This window comes from Natator depressus, chromosome 11 (assembly GCF_965152275.1).
Source record: "Natator depressus isolate rNatDep1 chromosome 11, rNatDep2.hap1, whole genome shotgun sequence".
In the NCBI taxonomy this organism is placed as follows: domain Eukaryota; kingdom Metazoa; phylum Chordata; order Testudines; family Cheloniidae; genus Natator; species Natator depressus.
This window is the reverse complement of record NC_134244.1, coordinates 44,419,510-44,442,543: the sequence shown is the minus strand read 5'-3', so window position 1 is coordinate 44,442,543 and position 23,034 is coordinate 44,419,510. Positions and strand designations below refer to the sequence as shown.

Below are 23,034 nucleotides of genomic sequence, written 5' to 3'. Positions count from 1 at the left end.
TAAATTAGAACTAGCTAATTCCTTCTTTCTCCATTCTTTTTAAGTGATCTGTCCCCTTCTGCCTCTTGCAGAATCTGGCTTGCAACCAAATTTTCTAATTGTAGAATCTCTGCATTTACGTAAAACAACCAATGTAAGATTCTCCCTTATATAAAATATCACAAAAGCTTCATATACATGAATAGATTTTCATGTGTTAAAAAAAAAATAAGGCCCTGTGTGAGCAAAACAACAGTACTTGTTACCCATAAGACTGGTGATTTTAGAATATGAAAAATTGTACCAGTGTGACAAGCAAGTTCTCCTAGTAATGTTTTTAATTATAGCTTATTAAAATAAAACATTTCAATATGGAGAGCATCACACACATAGCATAATTATGGTATATGGCCTATTCCAATATTAAATTAATAGAGTGGGGTGAAATCCTGGACCCAATGAAGTCAGTAGGAGTTTTGTTATTGACATCAGTGGAGCCAAGATTTTACCCCAATATCTTATACTGGCATAGTTTTCTCTAGATCTGAAAAGTAGAGAGAGGGTCAGAGTCTAATTTAATTTACATCAGTACAATTCCATTGACTTATATTGGTATTGCTCAGGATTTACACCAGTATAAATGCAATTAAAATCTGGTCACAAGTCCCTACAATAAGAATACGAGTCCCTACTATGCATTTTATTATTTAAAGAAGTCTATCAAATATATTTACCCTCATTGTTTCCCCACGCATACCAGCATGCACAGATAACGAGCATTGCCGTGTTGTTCTAATACTTTCCATGACCACACACAGAACCTCTTTCCTACTTTCTCTTGATTGTCGGACTAGGCAGTGATCAAAGTTAATTTTTCTAAAATTAAAGGAGAAAAAAATCCACAGATAATTAGCAAATTAAACAGCAGCTAATAAAGTTAGACATTTTTAAAATCAGCAGGTTTGCCTAACTTGCATCCAAGGGTTTAAAAGAGTTGACTGAAGAGCTATTGGAACCATTAAAATTGATTTTCAATTAGTCCTGGAACGTAGGGAAGTTCTAAAGGACTGGAAAAAAGCTAATGTGCCAATATTTTAGAAAGGTAAACAAGACCTGGGTTATTATAGATGGACTGACCTGGGCATTTATAGACCTGTCAGCCTGACAAGGATTCTGGGCACTAAAAAGAACAGCTGATATGGCACTTGATTAATAAAGGATTAATGGAGAGTCATATAATTAGTGCCAATTTACAAGGATTTATGGAAAACACATCTTGTCAAATTAACTCTTTTTTGAGAGTACAAGTTTGGTTGATAAAGGTAATAGCATTGATGTAATATATTTGGACTTCTGTAAAGCAATTGACTTGGTACCAGAGACGCCTTGTGCCTACTGGGGGGGGGGGCACGATTTAAAGGTTCACCCCCCAAACAGCTTGAGTCATGCCCCCGCAGGCTGCCCCTCCTCTTACCCTCAGCAGCCCCTCCCTGCAGCTCCAAACTGTTTACCGCTGCCTCTCCTCCCATGGCAGCAGCTCCCAGCTTACTGGCTCTAGCAGCTGCTGCGCAGGGAGGGGGCCTAACCACACCATGTGACCAGGCAGAGCCAACAAACCCTGGCAAAAATCTGGGGGGGCACATGACTCAAGCTGCCCACCCCCCACATCACCTCTGCTTGATACCATGGACATTTTGTTTAGAAAACTAGAAAAAAACAAATTCATAATAGCATACATTAAATGGATTAAAACTGGTGAAGTGATAAGTCTCAACATGTAATTGTAAACAGGGGATCAAGCAGGTGTGTTTCTAGTGGGGTTCCTGGTCCTATGCTATTTAACATTTTTATCAATGACTTGGAAAAAAAACATAAAATCATTACTGATAAATGTTTGCAGAGGACAGAAGAGATTGGGGGAATGGGATGACTTGCTCACAGACTATAAGTACCTACATGGGGGAAACAGAAATTTGCAAGAGGGCTCTTCAGTCTAACAGACAAAGACATAGCAAGATCCAATGTCTGCAAGCTGAAGAGACACAAATTCAGGCTCAAAATAAAGCACTTAAAAAAAAAACACTGTGGGTAATTAACCATTAGAACAATTTACCAAGGGATATAGTGAATTCTGTATCACTGGAAACTTTGAAATTAAGACTAGATGTTTTTCTAAAAAGATATGCTCTAGTTCAAACAGGATATAATTCATGCAAGTCTTATGGCCTGCATTATGCAGGAAGTCAATGTACATGATCACCAATGGTCCCTTCTGGTCTTATACATCTATTTAATATATTCATAAGTGATCTGGAAAAGGTGGTGAACAGTGAGGTAGTAAAATTTGCAGATGATAAAATTACACAACATAGTTAAGTGCAAAGCTGACTGCAAAAAGTTACAAAGGGATCTCACTGAACTGGGTGACTGAACAACAAAATGGCAGATGAAATTCAGTGTTGATAAGTGCAAAGCAGTGCACGTCGGAAAACATAAATTACCTGTTACCCACTCAAGAAAGTGATTTTGAGTCATTGTGGGTAGTTCTCTAAACACATCCTTTCAATGTGAAGCAGCAGTCAAAAAAGCTAACAGAATGATAGGAACCACTGGGAAAGGAATAGATAAGAGAAAATATCATGATGCTACTATATAAATTCAATGTACGTCCATGCCTTCAGTATTACATGCCGTTCTGGTCACCATCAAATAGAATTTGAGAAGGTAGAGAGAAGAGCAACAAAAATGATTAGGGGTATGGAAGAGTTTTCCTATCAGGAGAGATTAAAAAGACTGGGACTGTTCAGCTTGGAAAAGAGACGACTAAGTGGGGGGATATGATAAAGGTCTATAAAATCATGAACTGTATGGAAAAAGTGAAGAGGAAAATGTTATTTACCCCTTCACATAACACAAGAACAAGGGGTTATCCAATGAAATTAATAGGCAGCAGGTTTAAAACAAACGAAAGGAAGTACTTCTTCACACAACATACAGTCAACCAGTGAAACTCTACGTTGTGAAGGCCAAAAATATAACTGGATTAAAAAAAGAATTAGGTAAATTCATGGAGGACAGGCTCATCTATGGCTATTAACCAAGATATTCAGGGACACAACCCCATCTTCTGGGAATCCCCAAACCTCTGGCTGCCAGTAGGTGGGACTGGACGACAGGGGATGGATCAGTCGATAATTACCCTGTTCTGTTCATTCCGTCTGAAGCACCTGGCACTGGCCACTGTTGGAAGACAGAATACTGGGCTGGATGGATCATTGGTCTGATCAGTATGGCCATTCTTATGTTCTTATTAAATGATCATACAGCAAATCTTATTCGTTGATTTACAGTTCTCAAAGCCTAACCAAAAAAACTAATCACCCAGGATTTCAATGTAATTTCACATACTCTAACCATGGAATCACTTGGGTCAAGTATATAAAAATTACAGTACTAACCTAGTAGTAAGTTCTTTAAGTAACGTTGGTACTTCAACCTCATGTTTGGTCACTATACCAAATGAAGCTTTTACTGCAATAGAATCAGATCCAGCAATATTGACCCCAACATCACTCATCATCTGATTTCCTCGTCTACCATAGAGTGAAACATCTGATTTGTCTTCATAATTCAACAGCTGATAGGATGAAACACCTGAGGAAAAGAGTATACTTGCTGTGTTTTGGGGGGGAAGTCTCATGCCCATATACAGAAAATAAAATCGAAGTCCATTAGGTTATAAACAGAATAATATTGAAATACACCAACATTAAATGGCTGAGAATGGTAGTAGTGATTCAAACCAAGTCTGGCATAGCGCAAAACTGTTACTAATTTTACAGGACCAAACTTAAACTAAAGAACAGGGGTATCACTCTGAAAATATCAAACACAAACTTTATTCTTTTGGGGTGAAATTCAGAGCAGCAGAAGGGTCTCAGACAACAATCATACTTATTGCAATTCTTATAAAGTACCCTTTCATCCACAGATATCAGAGCTCCTTACACAGGTGAGTAAGCGTTATCCCCAATTTATTAGTGGAGAAACTGAAGCACAAATAAAGTGACTTGTCCCAGATCACATAGAACGTCAATGGCAAATTCAGGAACAGAATTTAAACTCTTAACGCCCTGTGTAATGCCCTATACTAGACCACATTGCCATTCTCATGACATTAAGAGTGGCTGTGGTGGTACATAGGGCCTTTGGTCGGTACAAGGGTGGTTTATGCCCTCTGTGATTTTTTTGTTGTTGTTTTAAACACAATCCTCATGGACGAAGAGTCCCATAGAAAAATCGTTTTAATAAGTGCCGAGTTTCTAGTTATATTTATAGTGGCAATTTAGCTGAATTTGTTTTTTGTTTCTGTAATACATGTGTGACACACATGACTACTAGTAGCATACCTGGCTTAATTTTCTGGCCCCCATTACCTAAAAGAAGTCAGTTAGAAAAGGTTAATACACGTGTCACGTGATAAGAATCAGCACCCACTGATTTCATTGTCTACTTTTATAATTTCTTCTGGAGAAGTAGCAAAATACATAGTAAGTAGTCTGACTTTCTTGAAATTTTGCATGTATGTAGATCTTGATATGAACTAAAGAATCCATTTTTGTTTGAACTCTATTCTAACTTAATAGGCATTTTTAGTTAATACTTCCCTTGTGATTCACAATATATTTCTGTTCTACTTGTGGAAAAAATCAGAAGATACTGGTTGATAATATAGCACGACTTAAGTCTTTTATTAACAAACAAAGGAAGATACAGACTTTTCATGAAGTGAATTTTAAAGCTATTGAGTGCCGCTTCTGTTGTAATTATATTTCTAATAAAGCGTGTCATATATTTCACTCACAATGCTAAGTGGCTTGTCACATTTTCCAGTACCTTTGTCATCCAAAAAGTAGAAATGCAATTACAAATTAAAGCACACTGTCTTCATGAGATGTAACCCCTATTGAAAGGGCACTGTCAAGGTGTTTTGTTTGACCTTTTTAAAACTAGATTTTACAAGAAATCTTTTTCAACTTTTACTTACACAAGTAATCTTACTTTCTCATAGGTGCAAGGCTAGAAGGATTTGACCTTATGTGTGTGTCAAGTCTCTGTGTAGTCTTGAAATAGAAATCTTTTTCCTTAGTGGATTTTTCTACTTTCATGTGCACTCAATGCATTAAAGAGTCATTGGGCCTGAGCGAGAAAGAATGACTCCATAGACCGGTGGTTAGGGCACCCATCTGGGCCCGGGAGACCCAGGGTCCAGTCACCATGCTCCAGTGACTCTTTAATTATTTATACACAGTGGAACAGCTTCAATTGAAGAGAGTGAGAGAGCCCCATGGTTCAGCGGTTAGAGTGCTCTCCTGACACAACGGAGAGTCTCTGTTCAAATCCTCTCTCCCCATCAGGCAGCAGGAGGAACTGAATCTGGATCTCCCTTATCCCAAATGAGTGCTTTAACCAGGGGGTTAAAGTTATCAGGTGGACACCACCTCTTTTTTTTGTGTGGAGTGAGGTAATTACCTAACTCCCCCTTACAAGAAAGGGCTTAGGCGTCTAAGCCACCTGATGCCAGGAGAGGGGGTTCCCCATTATGGAATGCACATAGAGATAGACACTTTTCTGCAGCCCAGAATTAGAAATCTTCATAACAGCTTAAGTCACACAGCTCTTGTCAGTCTTTCCTACTGGCTAGCTTAGGCAGCTCCCCATCTAGTTGATTGCATTCTTAAAGTGCCTATCTTGCGACATTCATTGTAAAGGGAGCCTAGGCACCTAATTCAGGCTATGTGGATCCCAGGTAGTTCGAATGATTTTCTAGCCACCTATAAGCTAGGAACTGTGACATTCAGCATCACAACACTTTTGTGCAACTGGACCTATAATTTAAATTTTGAACCTCCTACTTATGACAGAGTCTCCTTAAGATTTATTGGAATTATACATATCTAGAGGTAGTTACACTACTGAAATATGTGCCTAAATTATAAAAACAAATTACTATTGCCCAATTCTTCAATCAGATCTGCATGGGCCCCTGTGCCTGAACAGATCCCCATTTAGCTGGTGCAAGGGGTCAGTCACATGAATCAACTGCAGGATTGGAGCCATTATTTCTATTCAACAGTGACGCTACATGGAGATGCGCCTTGAAAACATATATATAGTACAATGGAACTTAAAATAACTGGTAAACATCATAGGCTAACATTTACCAGGAATCTTTTGTGAGAATACTTTTTTAAACACACACGGCTGAATTGTACTTGCTATTTATTAGTACACAAAAATAATCAAGATTTGTCAATAAAATGGATTCCTGAAAATTATTCCAGAATTTTAGTCATTTAGTAAACATATTTGTGCAGTTTTTTAAAATAGAAGTTTGACTGTCTATAATTTATTTTTTCATTTCTCATTAATTGCATGACTAATGAAGATAATTATCTCTTAACTGTACTAATGCACCATTATATTACATATACTAATTAAAAATATAACACCAGGTCTATGTTTACCGCAAAAACTTAATTTTTCAGGCCTTAAAGAAGAACAAAAAAAACTTACCAGCTGAAATTTCTTTCTCTCCCTGAAGAATGTCTTTTAGGGTGAAAGGTGTCGAAGCAAATTTAGATTTTTTTGAAAGAAAACATTTTCTCTTCTTAATAACAAGACTCAGAGGTTGGTATTTGTCAGCCTCACTGAGGCTAGGAACAGGGACTAATCTCCCACCATCACCAACCTGCTTAACAAAGTTTTTGGTAGCAGCAGCAAACATAGTATGGCATTAATAATAATAATTAAAAAATCTGTATCAACTGCATCTTCCAAACCTCATACCCATGTTAAAATATTTTAGTAATTGAATTCTCACATGGCAAAACTTAAAGTCTAGCTGCTTTGTTTAAAGCCTAGTTACATTTTACTTGGAAAAGAGAATCAGTAGGGTCATCACCACCCAGCTTCTACAGTGTATTGTTTTCCAACTTCCTTCTGTTATGCCATCTAATCCTGTACAATGAATAATAAATTAACTGTGTAAACTGATACAGAGATGATTGCTCAATCTTCAGTAGTATAATGCCATTATTTGAAAATAAGATGATTGGTTTAGAATCAAAAGACTACTAAATTCTGCAGTCATCTTTTTTTGTTGTGATTGCAAAGACGATATATTTGCTGTTTAATGTGCCTATTATCCAGCTGGATCCCAAAGTGCTTTACCAATGGGAATTCACCTGAGCAGGCCTGCTGAGCTACACAATTGGGGGCTGGAGGAGATTCCTTTCAGTGGTGGTTGCATAATAACTCTATTAAAGAGCTCAGCCCTGAAGAAATAAACTTCAGATTGTGCGAACCTTTCTAAACGTTTTCCTTAGTTGATGTGTAGATATGACTTTACCCAAAGTAAGGGGACTTTACTGTATGTTAGTCTCTCTCCAGGGTGAGGAAAGCAGACATTTTTCTCAGCGTGGTATGGTCTCACCTCTAAAAGAGTCTACTTTGCTGATGTTTACTGTCTTTTCTGGCTGGTTGGTGCATTTGAGTCAGGAGGGCTTGGTACATGTATAATATTTTCTGTATCAGAAAGGATATTCTTGTGTTTTATTGCCTCTCCCCACATGATTATGTGTGGATTTTGTTCTGTGAGCTTGGGATGGGGGAAGAGGAATTTAACAGTTTGTTCCTTCATGGATGGTTGTGTGTGTCTGTGGGGCGGGGAAGGAAGATTACTGGGATGTGTCAGCATTTGGTAGGAGGATGTGACATACCAGGATACGATCCAGGCTAATGAGTAGCTATGTCACCCCTTCCCTGTAACCTGGGGTGCCTTTTACAATGCCTTGTTGCTGTAGCCTTAACCTGGACCGCTCACAAACAGCCACCAGCATGTAAATCTCTCCCAGTTATGTCTGTATGTGTGCTGCTGCAGCCAGCCAACCACACTTTGGCTCTTATCAGCCTTAGTTATGCTGCAGGGTGACCCCCACATGCCCCCCAATCACAGATTTTCCTCCAGAAACATATGTCCTATACTGCACAGCCCCCTCCTCCCCCCCAGACAGTACACATACAACTTGTTATCATAAATGGAGTTACCCAGATATTTCAGCTTGAGCATACTGGATTAGATACAAAAAGTTTATTAACATAGAAATACTTGTACTCACTTAAAAGCTAATGAGCCATAAAAGTAAAAAATGGTTACAAAGAAAAATAAAGGTAAAATGCTCATTAGTCCCTAACTTAACAAACTACATTAGATTCAAAGCAAAAAGTTCTCACCACATGCGTTCAGGAGTCTTACACTGACCAAACTCTTTAGGTCAGGACACCTGCCCTAGAGTATCCAATAACTGCTGCCTTTGTTTCCTCAGGTGCAGTGAATGCAAATGGCAGGGAAAGAGACAGAGAGGGGTGTCTTCAGGTGTTTGACCCTCCTTTTTATAATTTCAGTTCCCCTCTTGAAACATATTTCCAGCTGAGACCCAGGAGATAAAGAGTCTACCTGGAAAGATATTCCCTGATAGTGTTTTCACCTGTTTGAATTTCATCTTCGCTTCCTGCCTGATGACTCTGTTCACTGCTTAAATGCAAATTAAAGCAAGCACACAGTCCATTGTTTAGGACAGACCTATTTGCCAATATCCAGTGGTGAGCTGGAGCCGGTTCGCACCAGTTCTATGGAGCCAGTTTTTAAATTTAGAAGCCCTTTTAGAACTGTTTGTCCCTCAAAAGGGCTTCTAAATTTAGCAACCGGCCAAAAGTGGCACATTAGGTGCTGACTCAGTGGGTGCTCCGGGGCTGGAGCATCCACGGGGAAAATTTGGTGGGTGCACAGCACCCACCGGCAGCTCCCCATGTCCGGCCCCAACTCACCTCCACTCTGCCTCCTCCCCTGAACGCACCGCCCCGCTCTGCTCCTCCCCCGCCCCCCCCCCCCCGGCTTCCCGTGAATCAGCTGTTCGCGCGGGAAGCCTGGGAGGGCTGAGAAGCAAGCGGCAGCTTCACACTCAGGCCCAGGGAGGCGGAGGCGAGCTGAGGCGGGGGGCACGAGGAGGGCCGCCCACGCTGCAGCAGGTAACCCAAGGGGGGGGGCAGGGGAACCTCTCCCCGCCCCAGCTCGCCTCTGCCTTCCTGGGCCTGAGCGCGAAGCCGCCGCCTGCTTCTCAGCCCTTTCCAGCTTCCCGCGTGAACAGCTGATTCGCGAGAAACTGGGGGGGAGAGAAGCAGAGCGGGGCAGTGCGTTCAGTGGAGGAGGTGGAGATGAGGTGAGCTGGGGCCGGGCGGGGAGCTGCCGTTGGGTGCTGTTCACCCACCAGATTTTCCCCATGGATGCTCCAGCCCTGGAGCACCCATGGAGTCGGTTGCTCCCCGTCTAGCTTCGCTACCCCGCCCCTAGGAGCCAAAGGGACCTGCCGGATGCTTCCCAGGAGCCGCATCAGGTAAGCCCCGCCGGGACTCCCCACCTCGCCCTCTGGCTCTTAGGGACGGGGCAGGGTGGGCACCCACTACGGTGGCCCATGAGACCCTCCTGCCTGGTTCTAGGGGCAGTCAGGGGACAGGAGGGGGGGTTGATGGGGGAGGGGGTTGGATAGGGCAGGAGTCCCGGGGGGGGGCACGACCCCCTTGTGGGATAAAGAGGGAACCGTTTGTTAAGATTTTGGCAGCTCACCACTGCCAATATCTGTATGGGCAGGACAGTGGGGTTTGGAACCTGGGTTAATAACAACCACATGGGAGAATCTTAGAACTTCCCATACAATGTTGCCACACATCTCACCAGAACGTTACTAAAAAGAAAGTTATGAATTTCCAAGTGATATCTTACAAGGTATACTTTGTATAAAGATTACTACAATAGCGTGTAGGGGTAAATTAGGGTTGCCAACTCTCCAGGATTACCCTGGAGTCTCCAAGAATGAAAGATGTCATGTGATGAAATCTCCAAGAATACATCCAACCAAAATTAGCAGCCCTAGGGGTAACATCACAGAGGGGCACAGGGGATTTTGCTATGCTTTGAGTGTTCATATATACATATATATGAGTGAGAAGGGGCCTACGTTAGGGTTGAGGGAGGGGGAATATAGGGCTTCCCTCTCTGCCCCATGGGTGTCTAGGGGACTCCGGGGGGGAGGGGGCGCATTACTCTCCCCTCCGGGATTTCTGCGGGGAGAGGGAAGGAGGGTTTGTGGATCACTCGCCAGGCCACACAGGGTGCGCTCCGCGAGGGCCGGGCCCATCCCCTCCGGCCCCATAGGGTGCACGCCGCGGAGGGGGAGGGCAGGAAGGACTGTCGTCCTCCGGGGAGGTGCCGGGGACCGCAGCGGCAGAAAGCCGGGGCTCTGCCGAGCAGGAACGGCAGGTAGCGCCGCCCCGCTCTGCCAGCGCGTCCCCGCCCTCACAACACGCCGACTAGGGGGACGCGCTTCGCTGGGTGGCGGAGGCGGCCGGCGGCCCGGCCATGTCTCAGGAGAGCTTCCCGGCCGCGACCCAGCAGAGCCCGGAGGCGGAGGACGAGCCCCGCAGGTCAGGGCCCAGTGGGGCATTGTGGGTAACTAGGGACACCTCTCCCGCTCCCCACAGGCGCGCGAGCGGCCGCGGCCAACTGCTGCCTGCGGGGGTGGGACCGGCCGGGCTCGTGCCCCCGCCCCATTTTCGCTGGGGCCCGGCAGCCCCAGCTCGTCGCCTCACCGCGGAGCGAGCGGGGAAAACGCCGGTCCCTGCCGGAGGCCGCAGCCTTAGGCGGGCCGCTCCCCTCCACCCACGGATTGCCCAGCGTGAGCCCTGTCGCCCCCAGCGAGCGGCCAGCTGCGTCCCGCCCTTCGGCCGGGTTCCGGCGCGGGGTGTGCCCCGGCCCGGGGTCTTTACCTCCGCCGGCTCTCAGCGCAGCCTCGGCCTGAGTTTAGCCCCACCCCCCCGGGGGGCAGCAAGTGTAGATGCTGCCCCAGCCCGCGCTCGACCGGGCCGCTCGCCCGCCCGCCTGCCTTCCAGAGACGCCCGCCAGCCCCTGAGGCTCAGTCCCTTACCCTGGGAGGTAGAGTGATGCCGTTAGAGGCAGGCTCAATAGCCCTTAAACTCAGCTCCCTGTTGACGATGCCTCTCAGTCACGTCAGTGTAAAGTTAGCGCGGTTAGTGGATGTAAGCAGGACTCCGCATCCCTGAAAAGGAGCTACCTTCATGGAAGAATGTGACAGCTGCTAAACAAGGCCCAGCTCCTTCATGGACCCTGTCCAGTTCAAACCAGAAGTGGTGGACTTATAGGTGGAGAGACAGTAATCACACACACACCCCGGCAAGAAAGATCCTGATCCTTAGAAGTATTTAGGTGTCCAACAGCCCATCTTTCAAACAGTGCCATGGTACATTGTTTCATGATACTTCCAACAGCATAATGTTCTGTTATCCTAGTGGTGTAGCAAAATAAATAATATAGGGAGGGGGGAAAAAGAAGTCTAGTCCATGTTCCAAGCCTGACAAGGACAATGTTTGTGTACCATGATCCTACAAACGCACATGTTTGACTTTAGGCATGTGAGTAGTCCTGGCCTAAAACACCAGTTCCTGAAATAGCTAGGCTTTTGTTGGAGAAAAGCTTCCCGGGGTGGCCAACCTAAGCCTGAGAAGGAGCCAGAATTTACCAATGTACGTTACCAAAGAACTACAGTAGTATGTAACGATTATATATGTGTGTGTGTGTATACATACACACACACACACACACACACACACACACACATCATTATAGAAGTTCATAATGTATATGTATGATACATTTATAATGTATAGTTAATGATAACTTAATCTTTTACTTAGTGGGACTTCTGGCAATCCTTGCTTTCAACAGTTCCCTTGAAGTTTGGTTTGTATGCAGTTGTGCTCACACACAGCAGTTCTCTTAAGTGGCTGTCTGTCAAAATGGATCGGTGCTTGGATTTCACATGTTTGAGCATCAAGAAAACAGACTCACAAAGATAGGTTGAGATAAGCATCGAGATTAATTTTAGAGCTGCACCTCTGATGTTGGCGTATTTATCCTTTGGTACACCTGAACACCTACCATTTTTTCCCCAGAGTTGGCTCCTAGCAGGAGCCGCATATTATCTTCTGAAGAGCCGCATGCGGCTCTGGAGCCACACATTGGCCACCCCTGAGCTATCCAGATACTGTTAACTTTTGAACCTGGTGAGTTTGAGATAGATTGAGCTTGCACCCACTGTGGAACGGTCACCTTCAGATCCTCCTCAACAATGATTGTTTTTTTGCTGTGGAGAATTAGTAAGTGCTTTCGTATCCAACCACTTGTCCATATTGTAACTGAAGCCACTCCCAATTGTCTTGGTGATCAGAAGAAAGTGTTAATTACTTGTAATATAATGTTACTTTGAAAATATTTTGTTTCCCCTGTTCCTATCAGCCAATAGAACAGTTGCCTACAAAAATCCACTACAAAAATTGTTTTCTGTCACATTATATAACTGCTTCTTTATTGCTGTGTTTAAGAATGATCCTATATTTGAAGTGTTTGTTACCTAATCTGTATTCTGGTTTCATAGCATGCAGCTTCCAGCAGAGCTGAAAACCACTTCCAATTGTCAGTGCAGGCTTTCAGCATAAAATAACTTTTCTTTCATCACCTACTGAGATCAATTTGATGTTTCGTAACTTGAATGGACAATGACAAACTGTCTTGAAACAGAGGTAATAAGAGCCTTTCACAAGGTGGTCAGTGATTCGAATCCACTGCAATTCAGTAGCAACCAAAATTCATTCACAGACCTATGTAAACTAATTGGAGTCCATCTGGTTTCTTGTTGATAGGGGTCTGTATTACAGAATGACATTCTTGTTGGCAATTTCAGCATATTGAATCGTCACGGAGTCTGTGTGTGCTTCTCATTTTAGGCAGCCTCTTTAGAAGAGAGCTGAGGTACATAGGATGGCACTTTGTAGAGAATTTTGCACTGTCACTACTCATACTATAATAGTGCTGTTACTAGTCTCCTGATTTGTCCATCTGGTACTCTTTGAGCACTAAATTTGCTTTACAATGTAGAGCTGATAGTTCTGAATAGTCTGCAAATGCATGTACGTTCTCCTGATGCAAAAACTTCCTACATGTGCTTGGTTTTAAATACTTGTAGTCTATTGGGTACTAAGATAAGAAGTCTTGTAAATCTGAGAAACTGCAGGGTTCTTTGTTTTCAACATATCCCTCTAACTCTGTCCCCTCTACGTTCGAGGCAAAGCTTTTGCCAAATCCTGTTGCTTTTTCCTCCACAACAGCTTGTAAATTAACTTTTCTGTCTCTTTCCCAAATGCTAAATACAGACATACCTTAGTTTAGCTAAATCACGTTGTGACTGTCTGAGCTACCTGTTTTTCCTCTAATCACAAGAGTTCTCAGACTGGGGATCATGACCCCTCAGGGGTCGCAAGTACATGCCTCCCAGCTAGCTAGCAAGTCTGCTGTGAAAACTGATATTTATATATTTGTTAATATCAATTTTCACAGCCTCCCAGCTAGCTAGCAAGTTCACAGTGAAGTCTGCACTAGTAAATCTGCTGTGAAAAGTGATATTAACAAACATACAAATATCACTTTAAAATAGCGTTAAGTATAAGGGGTCGCACTCAGAGGGCTTTCTGTGTGAAAAGGGTTGCCAATCCAAAAAGTTTGAGAATCACTGCAATCTTTTCCCTTTCTCTGCTGCAGCTAAAATACTCTTCCTTTCTTGCTGTTCTAGTTCTCAGGTGCCCATCCCTAGAGCCTCTTATTGCGCATTCTGAAACAAGTTTAAGCTCAGACCTCTGGGTAGCTTTTCCCCCTACCTACATCTCAGTTCTTGTTTCCTCCTATACTGCAAAACAAACTTCCCATATATGAATGGATACAAGGCCCACCAAACTGAGAATTCGTTAAACTATTTTTGCCCCAACCAGATTTGAGTTTTAGTGGGTGGTAGGGTTTTTTTAATGTATAATTTTATCCTTTTACAGGAGCTAGAGCTGATTTTAAAAAAATGGAAATTTGGGAGATAATATTGGCCTAGTAAATAGGGTGCTGCATTGGGACTCAGTAGACTGGGTTCTATCCTGGTCTACCATGGGACCTTGGACAAGTACTTTGCTTCCCTATAACTCGGTCTCCCCATCCCAATGTAACAATGCTTGTCCTTTTTTGTAAAGTGCTTTGAGATCTGTGGATGAAAAGTGCCACAAGAGCCAAGTATTACAATGATTTCCTCAAAGTTTCAGTGAAAAAAAATCATAAGATTCAGAGTTTTTTTGACCAGCTCTAAATACAGTTTTCCCTTCTAAATTATTTTCTTTTGTAAATTATTCATCGGGAAGTTTTCTTCTTTTCTTTGTAGCTTGGAGGAAATGATTGTTGCCAAACCAGGGAAAACACCAATTCAGTTGTTACATGAATATGGCACGAAGGCTGGTATCACTCCTGAGTACAACTTTGAGAAGGCTGAAGGACAAGTACATCTTCCAAGTTTCACCTTTAAAGTCACAGTAGGTGAAATAACGGGCACAGGTCTGTAATGTTACTACAGTTTGCTATTGTGGTTGGCAGTGGTTTCAGAAAAAAAAATTTAAGTACTTACAATGTGTTTTTCATTAGAAAATACAAAAAAAAAATTCTGTGATTTGACCGTTTCATTTATTTAATTGGTTAATATGCTTTGCTTTTGCTCCTTCCAGTACTTGACAAACTTTAACAGCTTTGCCTAAAAGGCAAGCTTTCAGGGTGGATTTCATTTAAATCACTACTCAGGAAGACTCGATTTAATCATGGATTTCTACATAAAAGTGCATTCTTGTTGGTTGTTATAACCTTAATACATATTCTTCACAACTCAGAGATAGATGTTTCATTTTTAGAATGTACACACTATACATTTTTAAAGTGATTGATTTTGAAAACTTTTCAGATTAGTTTTACAGCTATATCAGAAAATGAATGATTGTTTGGTTATTTCATTTACCAAAGGTAAGACACTGGGAGGTGAACCATCTCCAATTCAATAGGTTAATCATTAATATTTGGAGGATTTTCTTGCCATGCTGTATTAGGAGAACATCACCAGACAGACATTTAAGTTGTTTTATTTAACTAAAACCACAACGTTATGTATTCTGGATTTTTTTCTTCAACAGCAAACATAATATTTTAACAAAACAAGCATATGAATTTTTTAATTTAGTTAAACATTCAAGTTTTTTAAAATCAGGTTTGGTTTTGTTAAAATTGTTTAACTAAAATAGTTAAATGAAATATTTAAAAAAAATTAAATAGACTATGTCAGCCAGGTCAACATGAGAAACTTAAAATATTGGTTCTGCATCTAACTCGGTTGTCTTTACCTTCATTTTCCTGTTTGTTCATAATCTGGAAAAGAATAAATAAAAGCTTTCCTGCTTTTTCAGGTCCCAAACCGTTTTTCAGTTTGGAATGAATTAGTCCAAAAGAAGAAAATAGTCTTTCTACACCAGCAGAAGAAGCTACTTTTGTTAAAAGTGAGATTATCACTTCAACAGTCTCTGAATCCAAGTGCTTAAGTGACTTCCACCAGTTCACTGGTGTGACTTTCTTTAAAACATCATCAGCAAACATATTTCTTGAATGGTTCACCCTTAGCTCTGAAGATTATTATAGTTGGCATTATGGAGGAATGATTGCTGGATGTCTATGTCATTGCCAACTCCTATTCCTCAGCCGTTAAAGTTTGACCCTGGTACCAAGTATTGAGCATATTTGCAAGAAAATGAGCTGGAGATAGTGCTTGTCCCATTCGTTTTTTTAATGCTTGTAATTTAACTCTGTCATTGCATATTTCTCTTTTTAAGATCTCACTCAGTTCCTTCTCTCTCATGTGTTCAACATTTCTCTTAAGCCCAATGTTGAGAACTTTGGCTGTGACAGTGTCATCTATTTTTTCACAATTTTGTTCACAAACTGTCATCAGATTAGGCCAGTTCTGGATATAGTGCTCAAAACAGTCCACTACTGAGTTCCATGACGTCTTGTGGGAGAGTTAGCTAGGTTCCTCCCACTTCTTTCAGAGCAGCTGCTGCAAAGTAGTTGTTATGGCAGTATTTTGCCATTTCAACAACACTCGCCTTTATTTCTGGAACACTGAAATAAATGAGGTGCATCAAATGAGCACTGCAACCGTAGGTTATTAGCTTGGGACTCTCTTCACTCTCTTCTAAATAATTTCTTCTCATTTTGGATATATTTGCAGCATTGTCTGTGACCAAGCTGCATACTAGACATTTGGATTTTTTTCCCCACAGTTTGTTATAGCTTTTACTGTTACTTCTTGTAAGTATTCTGCTGTGTGTGTGCATTTCCTGATGTATCAATTGTTTCTGTGAGGAAGATATTCGCTTCTTCTGTTGTCACACAAGCACATACAACAGGATAATTGTGGACATTGCTCCACGCATCAAGACTCAAGTTAACAATTTCACCATCTAGACCTTTTTTCACACTGCTCAGTTTCTCTTTCATACACTTTATCCAGCAATTTGCCGGTGACATCTGCTCTGTCGGGTGGACTTTATCCTGGTCTTAATGACTGAACCATGTTAATGAAGTGTGGGTTCTCAATCATACGGAAAGGAGAGTTTGTTGCATAAACAAACCAGGCAATTTTTTTCATCAGTTACCTCTTTTTGTAATCTGCTGGGTCTTATCACAAACTTATCTATGGTTGTTTCTGGATGATGGAGGGTTGTTTTTTTTTCCTTTTTGCTACAGGTGATATGCTGTGGCTATGTGACATACATGATGTGACTGAAACACGATCACTGGCAGATAATTCTGAAACTATAGAAAATGATGGTGATCTTGAAGGTGGATAGTCTTCAGAATCCTGTATATTGAGGATGGATTCGCCTAAACAAAATAAGTCAATGCAGTTATTTAATTATTATTACCATACTGCTCGTTTAGTATTACTCATTGCATTCACTGGTTTCAGAGTAGCAGCCGTGTTAGTCTGTATTCGCAAAAAGAAAAGGAGTACTTGTGGCACCTTAGAGACTAACAAATTTATTTGAGCATAAGTTTTTGTTAGCTTCCGATGAAGTGAGCTGTAGCTCACGAAAGCTTAGGCTCAAATAAATTTGTTAGTCTCTAAGGTGCCACAAGTACTCCTTTTCTTATTGCATTCACTGACGCTCAATACTACTTTAAAGGTGAAATTGTAAAAGGAAGATCTGCCTATTTCAGCTATTTATTTTTTATCACAACTGCATCTAAAACGATAGTACCATGGAGTAACAACTATATTTTTGGCAGTCCTTAAGAAAAAAGTATGAAATAAAAAAGTTTACCAACCTGAAGATCCTGCATGTTCAGATATGTTCCTTTCATCATCTTCAACGCAGCTTCCTCTGAGGTTGTTTCATTCTGACAACCAGGCCAGGCATTTATTTGTTGCGCTGTTTGCATTTTGCACACATGCCTGTCTTACCCACAGGTAGAGGAACTCATTAAAATATCCTCCAAACTGGATCTCTTCTATGGCCTGCTGCCATTATAGGTTTTCCCTTCTAGTGAGAGAATAGTATGCTAGATCTCAAATCAATAAAGGCTTCATGGAGAAAGACCTCAAGACTTCTGGAATATGCTGCTCAAACAGTTTCACTTTCGTTTCTACTGCCTGTCATAGAATCATAGAATATCAGGGTTGGAAGGGACCTCAGGAGGTCATCTAGTCCAACCCCCTGCTCAAAGCAGGACCAATCCCCAGCTAAATCATCCCCGCCAGGGCTTTGTCAAGCCTGACCTTAAAAACTTCTAAGGAAGGAGATTCCACCACCTCCCTAGGTAACGCATTCCAGTGTTTCACCACCCTCCTAGTGAAAAAGTTTTTCCTAATATCCAACCTAAACCTCCCCCACTGCAACTTGAGACCATTACTCCTTGTTCTGTCATCTGCTACCACTGAGAACAGTCTAGATCCATCCTCTTTGGAACCTCCTTTCAGGTAGTTGAAAGCAGCTACCAAATCCCCCCTCATTCTTCTCTTCCGCAGAATAAACAATCCCAGTTCCCTCAGCCTCTTCTCATAAGTCATGTGTTCCAGTCCCCTGATCATTTTTCTTTCCCTCCACTGGACTCTTTCCAATTTTTCCACATCCTTCTTGTGGTGTGGGGCCCAAAACTGGACACAGTACTCCAGATGAGGCCTCACCAATGTCGAATAGAGGGGAACGATCACGTCCCTCGATCTGCTGGCAATGCCCCTCGATCTGCTGGCAATGCCCCTACTAATACATCCCAAGATGCCATTGGCCTTCTTGGCAACCAACGGCACACTGTTGACTCATATCCAGCTTCTCGTCCACTGTAACTCCTAGGTCCTTTTCTGCAGAACTGCTGCCGAGCCATTCGGTCCCTAGTCTGTAGCAGTACATGGGATTCTTCTGTCCTAAGTGCAGGACTCTGCACTTGTCCTTGTTGAACCTCATCAGATTTCTTTTGGCCCAATTCTCTAATTTGTCTAGGGCCCTCTGTATCCTATCCCTACCCTCCAGCGTACCTACCTCTCCTCCCACTTTAGTGTCATCTGCAAACTTACTGAGGGTGCAATCCACGCCATCCTCCAGATCATTTATGAAGATATTAACAAAACCGGCCCGAGGACCGATCCTTGGGGCACTCCACTTGATACTGGCTGCCAACTAGACATGGAGTTGTTGATCACTACCCGTTGAGCCTGACAATCTAGACAACTTTCTATCCACCTTATAGGCCATTCATCCAGCCCATACTTCTTTAACTTGCTGGCAAGAATCCTGTGGGAGACCGTGTCAAAAGCTTTGCTAAAGTCAAGGAACAACACGTCCACTGCTTTCTCCTCATCCACAGAGCCAGTTATCTCGTCATAGAAGGCAATTAGATTAGTCAGGCATGACTAGCCCTTGGTGAATCCATGCTGACTGTTCCTGATCACTTTCCTCTCCTCTAAGTGCTTCAGAATTGATTCCTTGAGGACCTGCTCCATGATTTTTCCAGGGACTGAGGTAAGGCTGACTGGCCTGTAGTTCCCAGGATCCTCCTCCTTCCCTTTTTTAAAGATGAGCACTACATTAGCCTTTTTCCAGTCATCCGGGACTTCCCCCAGTCACCATGAGTTTTCAAAGATAATGGCCAATGGCTCTGTCCCTCCCTTCTTGCATTTATCTCCAGACTTCTTCTCTTTGTTGGTGGCAGAATAGATCTGGACAATCTTCTATTCATTGAACTTTTTGAAACTTTGCACTTTTAGAGAGAGGTAAGGGATTGACTCTGTGTACACAAATTTGCAGAGGGACAATAGGGTTGAGGGCTGTTATTTCTCACCTCTATATTTTATTTATTTAAAAACATTTTTGCTGTTAACAAGCATTTTATCTCTTGAGACACAAATCCACAATTTGACAACTGCAAAACTAAGCATCTCTGATGGTATCTTTTAGACTGAGCACTGAGTCCCATTGGGTAGATAGATAAACCAAAATAATCTATACAGAAGCCCCTGGAACCCCATAAGATTGGGTCCCTAATCCATGAACTACTGGAACTCATTTACAAAACTTTTCTTAAACATCATACTATAGAATTAGAATTTATAATCCATATTCCATGATGAGATATCTTTGAGCTATTAATGTATCTATATTTAGATTGGTTTTTGAGGAAAAAACCATTTTATCAAAAAAATATGATTTAAATCAAAAATCCAATTTTTTTTTTAAAGCAGTGATTTTTATCTACCCTGCAAGCTTTTAAACTTTGAGTTTCACATGTTAAAATACTAAAATATTAAAACAGTGCAGTTTTAGGCTGTTAATTCTGATTTGATATTTTCAGAAAGTTCAATAAAAAGGCAAAGATAAATATTACCTTGTTCACAGGCTGAAAGGAAAAGCTCCAATAGCTGCATGCTAGTTTGAGGATTCTGAAAAACCTAACCACAAGAAACTATAAATGTTAAATTAATCTGTTTGGATTAAACTACATCTATTGTCTTCATGATAGTACACTACGTATAGATTTATTACATGCAAAAAAGTTACATTAAAAGAATATTATGGTTGTAATGTCAAGCACTCAAAAGCCAAGGAAATTCCAGAATTAAAGTTGCCTGTGCATCTTTGATTTGGCCCCCTTATACACAGCCATTATGAAAATTACATGCTCTGTTATATCTTTCTATATGATCTCTACTTCAGTGGAAGCATAGTTATTCATTATTTATCTGTATCCTCGTCAATACGTGACCCCAGGTCTTAAATACATACTATTTAAACCATGCACCAAATAAGAAGTTGTTAGTTTCTTCTTGGGTGTTTACATCATGCTTTCGCCGTGGTAACTGAATGCTTCTCAGACAATGAATTGATCTTCAGAACACTCATATGAAATTAGGTGGTCATATTATCCTCTTTTCACAGATGGCAGAACTGAGGCACAAAAAGTTTAAGGTCAAGATTTCAAGAGTGTCCACTAATTTTGGATGCTCAACTTGAGATGCCTAAGGCCTGATATTTCAGAGTACTAAGCATTTTTGACACTTTGTATATTCAAAGCACAGTCCCTATTGACTTCACTTGTGAGTGCTCGGCACTTCTGCAGATCTGGCCCCAGAAGTCTCAGGTTGGGCTCTCAAAAATGAGGAGCATACAATTAGTGGCTCCCTTTGGAAAATTTTAGTTTGAGTGACTTGCCCAGCAGCCTGAAGGAATAGTGTGGCAGAGGCAGGAATAGAATCTAGTTCTCTGGGATGACATTCAACATGAATAACCAGAAGATCATCATCTCTCTTCTTGCAGTCCCCTGCCTCATTCACTGCACAATTTCCAGGAGGTTGGTGGCACCATAGAATCATAGAATCATAGAATATCAGGGTTGGAAGGGACCCCAGAAGGTCATCTAGTCCAACCCCCTGCTCGAAGCAGGACCAATTCCCAGTTAAATCATCCCAGCCAGGGCTTTGTCAAGCCTGACCTTAAAAACCTCTAAGGAAGGAGATTCTACCACCTCCCTAGGTAACGCATTCCAGTGTTTCACCACCCTCTTAGTGAAAAAGTTTTTCCTAATATCCAATCTAAACCTCCCCCATTGCAACTTGAGACCATTACTCCTCGTTCTGTCATCTGCTACCATTGAGAACAGTCTAGAGCCATCCTCTTTGGAACCCCCTTTCAGGTAGTTGAAAGCAGCTATCAAATCCCCCCTCATTCTTCTCTTCTGCAGACTAAACAATCCCAGCTCCCTCAGCCTCTCCTCATAAGTCATGTGCTCTAGACCCCTAATCATTTTTGTTGCCCTTCGCTGGACTCTCTCCAATTTATCCACATCCTTCTTGTAGTGTGGGGCCCAAAACTGGACACAGTACTCCAGATGAGGCCTCACCAGTGTCGAATAGAGGGGAACGATCACATCCCTCGATCTGCTGGCTATGCCCCTACTTATACATCCCAAAATGCCATTGGCCTTCTTGGCAACAAGGGCACACTGTTGACTCATATCCAGCTTCTCGTCCACTGTCACCCCTAGGTCCTTTTCCGCAGAACTGCTGCCTAGCCATTCGGTCCCTAGTCTGTAGCGGTGCATTGGATTCTTCCATCCTAAGTGCAGGACCCTGCACTTATCCTTATTGAACCTCATCAGATTTCTTTTGGCCCAATCCTCCAATTTGTCTAGGTCCTTCTGTATCCTATCCCTCCCCTCCAGCGTATCTACCACTCCTCCCAGTTTAGTATCATCTGCAAATTTGCTGAGAGTGCAATCCACACCATCCTCCAGATCATTTATGAAGATATTGAACAAAACCGGCCCCAGGACCGACCCCTGGGGCACTCCACTTGACACCGGCTGCCAACTAGACATGGAGCCATTTATCACTACCCGTTGAGCCCGACAATCTAGCCAGCTTTCTACCCACCTTATAGTGCATTCATCCAGCCCATACTTCTTTAACTTGCTGACAAGAATACTGTGGGAGACCGTGTCAAAAGCTTTGCTAAAGTCAAGAAACAATACATCCACTGCTTTCCCTTCATCCACAGAACCAGTAATCTCATCATAAAAGGCGATTAGATTAGTCAGGCATGACCTTCCCTTGGTGAATCCATGCTGACTGTTCCTGATCACTTTCCTCTCATGTAAGTGCTTCAGGATTGATTCTTTGAGGACCTGCTCCATGATTTTTCCAGGGACTGAGGTGAGGCTGACCGGCCTGTAGTTCCCAGGATCCTCCTTCTTCCCTTTTTTAAAGATTGGCACTACATTAGCCTTTTTCCAGTCATCCGGGACTTCCCCCGTTCGCCACGAGTTTTCAAAGATAATGGCCAAGGGCTCTGCAATCACAGCCGCCAATTCCTTCAGCACTCTCGGATGTAACTCGTCCGGCCCCATGGACTTGTGCACGTCCAGCTTTTCTAAATAGTCCCTAACCACCTCTATCTCCACAGAGGGCTGGCCATCTCTTCCCCATTCTGTGATGCCCAGCGCAGCAGTCTGGGAGCTGACCTTGTTAGTGAAAACAGGCAAAAAAAGCATTGAGTACATTAGCTTTTTCCACATCCTCTGTCACTAGGTTGCCTCCCTCATTCAGTAAGGGGCCCACACTTTCCTTGGCTTTCTTCTTGTTGCCAACATACCTGAAGAAACCCTTCTTGTTACTCTTGACATCTCTTGCTAGCTGCAGCTCCAGGTGCGATTTGGCCCTCCTTATATCTTTCCTACATGCCCGAGACCTTCTGGACTATCATCAGAGGGACTGAGTGGACCCCATTGTGCTCAGACAGCCAGGGGTTGCCTACCCTGTGTGTCCTCCATCATATGCTCCAGGAGGTGAGGGCAGCCTTACCTCCCACTTCTCTCTTTCCTGGAGTGGATCCTGTAGGTAGGTGCTCCCCACCCACTGCTTACCTCTGGCCCTCCAGAATTAGACATCAGACCCCTGCCCCATGAGCCTCCCACCCAACCTGAGCTGGCTGAATGACATTCAGCTGTATCACCTCCAAACCATA

General features: G+C 42.5%; 3 protein-coding genes across 4 annotated transcripts in view; 1 reads left to right on the top strand and 2 right to left on the bottom strand.

The window, feature by feature from the left end:
- PJVK (pejvakin) overlaps positions 1 to 10,458 on the bottom strand; it is a 22,296-nt gene extending 11,838 nt beyond the window's left edge. The window contains 6 exon segments of the mRNA XM_074967674.1: positions 714 to 855; positions 3,438 to 3,633; positions 6,556 to 6,730; positions 10,207 to 10,231; positions 10,233 to 10,408; positions 10,411 to 10,458. Of these exon segments, the coding sequence (XP_074823775.1) occupies positions 714 to 855; positions 3,438 to 3,633; positions 6,556 to 6,730; positions 10,207 to 10,231; positions 10,233 to 10,408; positions 10,411 to 10,458 (762 nt within the window).
- PRKRA (protein activator of interferon induced protein kinase EIF2AK2) overlaps positions 10,312 to 23,034 on the top strand; it is a 25,005-nt gene continuing 12,282 nt past the window's right edge. The window contains exons 1-2 of the mRNA XM_074967673.1: positions 10,312 to 10,521; positions 14,367 to 14,536. Of these exons, the coding sequence (XP_074823774.1) occupies positions 10,457 to 10,521; positions 14,367 to 14,536 (235 nt within the window). The 5' untranslated portion in view covers positions 10,312 to 10,456. The remainder of the gene's footprint in view (positions 10,522 to 14,366; positions 14,537 to 23,034) is intronic.
- The window catches only part of OSBPL6 (oxysterol binding protein like 6), a 247,104-nt gene continuing 240,281 nt past the window's right edge, over positions 16,212 to 23,034 (bottom strand). For both annotated transcript variants that reach the window (XM_074967668.1, XM_074967670.1), the window contains one exon: positions 16,212 to 16,903. In XM_074967668.1, the coding sequence (XP_074823769.1) occupies positions 16,835 to 16,903 (69 nt within the window). In that variant the 3' untranslated portion in view covers positions 16,212 to 16,834. The remainder of the gene's footprint in view (positions 16,904 to 23,034) is intronic.